Consider the following 7528-nt stretch of genomic DNA (forward strand, 5'->3'; position numbering starts at 1 on the left):
AAGATTAGAGAGAGTCGCCTTAGATGGTTTGGTCACATAAAACGGCGGCCTTCCAATAACCCGGTTAGGAGAGTAGAGATATTAGATTTGACTTATGTTAAGAAAGGTAGAGGTAGACCTAAAAAGACTTGATTAAAAAATATTAGGAATGACCTTTCTTTATTAGATTTAAACGAGAACTTGACTTTTAATAGGACACAATGGAGAAAAAGGATTCATGTAGCTGACCCCACGTAGAGGGATAAAGGCTTGATGTTGTTGTTGTTGTTGTTGTTGTATATTGATTTCTTAAACTCCTTACGAGCCTTCTTTATATATCTCCTAATTATCAGAGTATTAACAACAAAATTAATTTATATAATAAAAATTATTATTTTTTATCTTTTCTTCGCACATTTTAATTCCACCACCAACTATTTTTAATATTACGAATTTTTTTCTTTGATACTCTAAGCACATCCTTTGTAATCATAAGCAATAACAAAATCTAATATGGTCTTACCACCTTCATTAGTCGCTCCAAATCCACAACCACCATGAATGACTTTAAAATCATCTATCTTTCTACTAACATGTCCATTTAAATCTTCTCCAATAAAAATTCTTGTTTTAAGATGTATCTTTTGTATTAATTTTTCTAAGTTATTCCAAAATTTTATTTTTTGAATATATATTCAAACATATTTGAGGAGCATAAGTACTTATAATATTAATAATCTTAGCATCAACAACAAACTTTAAAAATATTCATTTATCTCTAATTCTATTAATTTTTACAATATTGTCATTCAAACTCTTATCTATAATCACGTCTACACCATTTCTAATACAACTCCTATAAGAATATTATAATTTAAATCTTAAGCTGTCAAACTCCTTAGCCACCCCTAAAAATAAAGTTAAGACAGAAATCAAATTCAATTATTTTTAACTTCTAAAGTAGTTTCAAATTCAATTATTTTTAACTCCTTGCCATATTTGAATTTATTAATATATTTATATATTCTAAAAAAATTTAAATGGTAAATAATTCATATTTTTACATTATTCATAATGTATACATATATATAGGGTGATTTCATTCCTCTGAATATATTGTCTACTCTTTATCATCTAGCACATATTTTTACATAATCATTAACATCTTTGAAAATTATAAGCTAATAAAATATTGACTGTAAGAATTTTAAAGTTGTTCTAAAACCTCCAAAATGTCCACCATATTCTTAATCATGGCATTGTCTAATGATGCTATATGTTTCTTTTAAGGGGACATAACTCATAATGATCTGATTCTTATCAAAAGTAATTAATTTAAAAAAATTTTATTTGTAAGAATTATAAAAATGAAATTAAGACAGAAATCAAATTGAATTTTTTTTACTTTTAATGTAGATATCTTCAAATTTTGCCTTTAGATATATTAAATTTATTCATATATTTGTATGCTCTAAAAAATTTTTATAAAATATTAAATAATTCATATTTTCACATTATTTATAATTTATGTAGATATATGTATATTGATGCAAGCTAGGTTCTAAAATCAAGTAGGAGAACACTAGAAATGCAAACTAAGACACTTCATTTCAATAACACAAACAACGCCAAATGATGTAAACTAAGTAGGAAACAAAGATGGGCAAATGCATAGGAAGTCGCACAAGAAAGAATAAAAAATGAAATAAAATATAAAAATTAAAATACCTTAGAACAATCATTAATGGTCGCCTCACATGCAAACACAAACTAGAGAAGGAGCTCAAAGGAAAGGACAAACCAGATATTCACCCAAAAAATTATGATCCAACACAGGCTTTTACTCCTCTGGCAAATACCAATTGACAAGGCATAACACACCTTGCAACTCACAATATTTAGACAAATATGATATAGGTAGAACGAAAACCATGGAGAGAAGTAGAAAGAAGTCCGAGAAGAAGAACAAGAATTAGGAAGAAGATAGCTCTCAAGCTAGGAAGAAACCCCAGGTTTGAACTTATTTATCATCCAAAAAACCTCCTCCAACAACAAATCAGACACATTATATAAAAGATGAAGGGAAAATGCAATAAAGTGCTCACTTAAATGTGCCACCAAAACAGCCAATAGAAACCATCCAAATCAGCCCTCATAATAAGAAGTCAAAACACATAGTATAGGAATCAATAAGAGGCAAACTGAACAGCCAGCAAGAGTGAAAACCAAACAGCCAGCATGAGGAAGACCAAACAGCCCTCCAACATGGGAAAACAACCAGCATGGCGAAGACAAATAGCCAACCAACATGTGGAAGAAATGGGCCAAGCTCAATAAGGAAAAACAACCCAAATTAAATACCCAATTAGCCACCAAGGAGCAAGGAAGCAAGATCAATACAAGTGGTAGGATAATGGTGTGAACCAACCCAAGGGCACTATAACCAACATGATATATTAAATTTATTCATATATTTGTATGCTCTAAAATTTTTTTATAAAATATTAAATAATTCATATTTTCACATTATTTATAATTTATGTAGATATATGTATATTGATGCAAGCTATGTTCTAAAATCAAGTAGGAGAACACTAGAAATACAAACTAAGACACTTCATTTCAATAACACAAACAACGCCAAATGATGTAAACTAAGTAGGAAACAAAGATGAGCAATGGTTAGGAAGTCGCACAAGAAAGAATATATATATATATATATATATATATATATATATACCCTCAAAGAAATCATTAATGGTCACCTCACATGAAAACACAAACTAGAGAAGGTGCTCAAAGGAAAGGACAAACCACAAGTTCACCTAAAAAATTATGATTCAACACAGGCTTTTACTCCTCTGGCAAATACCAATTGACAAGGCATAACACACCTTACAACTCACAATATTTAGAGAAATATGATATAGGTAGAACGAAAACCATGGAGAAAAGTAGAAAGAAGTCCAAGAAGAAGAACAAGGATTAGGAAGAAGATAGCTAGCAAGCTAGGAAGAAACCCTCAGGTTTGAACTTATTTATCATCCAAAAAACCTCTTCCAATAACAAATCAGCCACATTATATAAAAGAAGAAGGGAAAAGGCATTAAAGTGCTCACTTAAATGTGCCACCAAAACAGCCAATAGAAACCATCCAAGTCAGCCCTCATAATGAGAAGTCAAAACACTTAGCATAAGAATCAGCAAGAGGAAAATTGAATAGCCAGCAAGGGTGAAAATTAAACAGCAAGCATGAGGAAGACCAAACAGCTCTCCAACATGGGAAACAACCAGCATAGGGAAGACCAAATAGCCAACCAATATGTGGAAGAAATGGACCAAGCCCAATAAGGAAAAACAGCCCAAATTAAATACCAAATTAGCCACCAAGGAGCAAGGAAGCAAGATTAACACAAGTGGTAGGATAATGGTGTGAACTAACCCAAGGGCACCAAACCCAGCATGATCATTGGTTGTTTTCCATTATAAGATAAACAAAAAAATGCATGGCGTTTAAAACATAAGAAAAATTAAAATATATATATATATATATAATGATAGTTTTCCCCTGGTGGAAGAATCTCATTTCCTGATGAAAATGCCTCAATAACATATTGATAGATATCAGTACGATGATGCTGCAACTCCTCAGCTTCAATCCAAGAACATTCAGTCAATAGATGTCCACTCCATTAAACTAAGAATCGTCGGTGTACTCCATGTCTTATCTGAATAGTACGGATATCCACAACATCATCAACAAGAGCATCATTGATCTGAACTAGAATAGTAAAGGGTAAAGCTTTTATGTCCACAGAATCAATCAGCTCTCCTTCATATGTAGTACGATCGACAACATTGAACACAAGAGAAGTTCCAACATAAGGTGGGAGATCCAACAGAAAAGCATTTGTTCCCAATCTTCGTAGTATTCAAAAAGAACCAAATTTCTTTCAACTTAATTTACCAAATGTGCCAATGGGAAAGCGTTATCATCGAAAGTAGGCCATAACTAAATCTTTTTGAAAAAATGATTCTCTCCGGCATTTGTCGGCCGTAGTTTTGTATTTAGCATTTGTCATAGAGAGTTTTTCTAAGACCTGATGTTGAACCGAATGAATGTGATCAACAAATTTTGTAGCTTTAGCACTGATTCGACCTGGCATGGGTAATGAAGTTCAGTTCAAGATGTGGGGAATAGATTGGCCATAAATAATTTCAAATGGCATTTTTCTAGTAGATTGATTAAGGGAATTATTATAATCAAATTTGGCTTGGGGTAAAATCAAATCCCAGTGGGAAGGTCTTTCTCTAATAAGACACCTAAGAAAATTTCTCAAGTTTATGTTTACTACTTCAGTTTAACAATCAATTTGTGGATAATATGCACAACTGAATTGGAAAATAGTTCTTAATTTTGATCATAATGTTCTCCAAAAATGACTTAAGAACATAGTATTCCGATCAGAGGTAAAAATTCGAGGTATGTCAAGCAATTGCACAATTTCTTTAAAAAATAAATCAATAACATCAGATGCATCAGGGGTTTTCTTACAAGGAAGGAAATGTGCCATTTTGCTAAATCAGTTAACCACAATGAACACATAATGAAATTTTCGGTCTGTTACAGGTAATCCTAAAATAATGTCCATGGAGATATCTTTCCAAGGTTTGTTTGAAATCGGGAGAGGCGTATATAGACTAATGTTTTGATTTTTTTTCTTTGAATGATTGAACGGTTTTACATTGTTTCACAAATTTGGATATATGGTTTCACATGTGGGGCCAATAATATCATTCTTCAACGAAGGTTGTAGTCTTTTCTTGACCAAAATGTCCCAATTCTCCACCATAAAGTTCGTAGATGAGTTTTTCATGTAAAGAACTTTAGGTGATATAGTGTCTAGTTCCCTTAAATAGAAATCCTTGTTGGATAGTAAATTGAGCAGAGGGGTCTGTTCAAGAAGTAAAACATGATTCCCAAATGGTTTTAAAGTTTGGGTCAGTGGCATAATATCTTTCAAAGAATCAGGGAGATTACGATTGGGTGAAGAGTTACCAATAAGTGAGCTCGGTTGCTTAAGGCATCAGCTACTTTATTTACAACTCTAGCTTTGTGTTTAAGAAGAAATGTGTATTCTTGTAAAAAAGATGTCCACTTAGCACGCCTTCAATTCAAAATTTTTGAGACCCTAAATATCTTAGTGATTCTTGAGGGTAGACCAACCCATACTGTCGTTAGCTTGTGGTCATACTGTCGTAAGCTTGCTCCATATCTATTTTGATTGTCATAAGTCCTTTTGAATTTTTGGAAAATCTAAACTTGTTGAACAATTCTTGAGCAAGAAAATATCTTAGTGCTTCGTGATCAGAGTTTAGCACAAATTCCATTTGAATAAGAAAATGTCTTCGGAATTTTAGAGCCTGGACAACCGCATAAAACTTATCATCATAAGTTGAATATCGAGAATATCGAGAGAGGGTATCATTGAGTTTTTCGCTAAAGAAAGTAATGGGTCGACCCTTTTGACTAAGGATAGCTCCTATGTCTACATAGGATGCATCATAGTTTACTTCAAAAATCTTGTCAAAATCATGTAGCCTAAGAATAGGTGCTTGACTCATTTTCATTTTAATCAATTGAAATGCTTTTCAATTTTAATCATAGCTTTTCAATATTAAGGGTTTCATTGTCATTAATTAAAAATTTTGGACCATTTAATTAATGACAATTATTTCAAATAAATAACTTACATCCACTACATTCCTAAATACTTTGTGAATTATTCACTTTATCTTCACATGAAGCATAATCAAAGAATCCAATGAGGCTCTTTCAAAAATTCAAAATGATTTGTATAAAAATTTTCAACTGTGTTACTAATTTACACTTTGATATGATTCTTCTGCTACTATTGGTATTTGAATGTGCATTTTCATACGTTAAAAAAAAAACTAAAAAAATCTTCAAATAAATTTTGTAAAAATGGCGATATAAAAGAGCACATAGAAGTTAGCAATACATTGCGAGACATTATTTTTAATTTCAGTTCGTATAGGACAGACATTGCAAGTTATAATTGCATTTTAAATTTATTTCATATTACAAAATATTACAAAAAAAGTTTCAAATAATAACATTACGTGCACAGATCACCTTGATCTATTGATTTGGAGATTTGAGCTACCAACAAAAAGGTATTGGGTTCGAAACATATGTATATAATGTGTGTGAGTTTGTCTTAATTGACCCAAATGTCCCAAATAATAATAATAATAATAATAATCACATTACATTCAAATTTTAAATTAGAGTCCGCTTCATTTTTAAAGAAAATATCGGGCAACTATACTTATGGCACATATATTTTTTCCTAGTTGTGGTCCTATGGATAAGAGCTGCTTCTACGCTAACTAACCAAGTTAGGTCTATTGAAGCATTTCATTCCGGTCATAATGATAATAGGCCGAATTAATCTTGTTAGCCTAGACAATTTCAGATTTCTCAATAAAAAATAAGAAATAAAAAAGCAAGGGAATCTGGCAAACGATCAAAAGAGGAGAAAAGGGCTGGGCAAAGATAAGGACCTGGGCAATGCTGACGATGAACCGGCGGAACTTAGGGTGGACGCCAGCCTCCTTCTTTAGCTGATTGGCGATTGGCTTGCAGAAGGTCTTCAGGGCTAGGGTTCCCAGCTTCGCCAGCGGCAGGATCATGCCTCTCTCTCTCTCTCTCTCTTCTTACTTCTTTCAAATACTTAGTTCAATGATGAGTGAAACCCACAAAAAGGTAAGAGGTGATAACCAGGGTGCCAAGGTCCATTGCTTCCCTCTCCGCCCAGCTGCGGGGCAGCAAGCATTGTACACATATTTCTAATTCTCAAATAATTATAAAATTATATCATTTATATATTGGGAAATTTTGGAGCCTAAGCCCATATATTAAAAGATAAGAAAAAAATTAAATGTAAAGATGATTACATGAAAAGCTACCCTACATAAGCAAAGAAACAAAAACTTATGCAAGGCCTAATAAGAAACCTCAACTATACCACCCAAAAAACAAATTACAATTGAGATAAACAAAATGAAGAACAGCTCATTAGAGTGACCCAAGTAGCAGATTCCATGTTCAGAGATAGCAGTTAGAGTCCAATACGCGCAAAGCCTGGAACCTGGAAGAGAAAATCCTTGCAGCCCATAGCAGAAACAAACCGACCAAAAAAGCTCCAACCAGTGAAAATTGGAACTCCTTAAAAATACAAGCAGGTACATTGAAAGAGCTGCAGATAAAAATAAAATCAAAGATCTCCAAAAAATGGCTCCAATCTCATATAATCAGGACTCAGGTAATAAATCCAGAGAACCCCTGGTTGCCCAGAGGCCGTCCAAGGGGATAGCAACAAAGGAGATATCGAATGGAGCTTCATCATTGTCCTGGTTATAAATCCCAGACCAACAGTAAGGCAACAGAAAGCAGAAAATCCAGCCCATCATTTCAAAAATATTCCAGTAAAACATCAGCGTTTCTCCAGTTTGTCACTTTCCC

At 32.8% G+C, this 7528-nt stretch overlaps 1 protein-coding gene across 2 annotated transcripts in view; it reads right to left on the reverse strand.

The window, feature by feature from the left end:
• Positions 1-6843, reverse strand: part of LOC110106169 (OPA3-like protein) — a 104326-nt gene extending 97483 nt beyond the window's left edge. The window contains exon 1 of one of the 2 annotated variants that reach the window (XM_020835944.2): positions 6568-6843. In XM_020835944.2, coding sequence (XP_020691603.1) covers positions 6568-6696 — 129 coding nt within the window. In that variant the 5' untranslated portion in view covers positions 6697-6843. The remainder of the gene's footprint in view (positions 1-6567) is intronic. The other variant, XM_020835947.2, reaches the window with a different exon arrangement.
• Between the last annotated feature and the right edge of the window lie 685 nt (positions 6844-7528).

The sequence above is a fragment of the Dendrobium catenatum genome, unplaced genomic scaffold (assembly GCF_001605985.2).
Source record: "Dendrobium catenatum unplaced genomic scaffold, ASM160598v2 fragScaff_scaffold_738, whole genome shotgun sequence".
Classification (NCBI taxonomy): Eukaryota; Viridiplantae; Streptophyta; class Magnoliopsida; order Asparagales; family Orchidaceae; genus Dendrobium; species Dendrobium catenatum.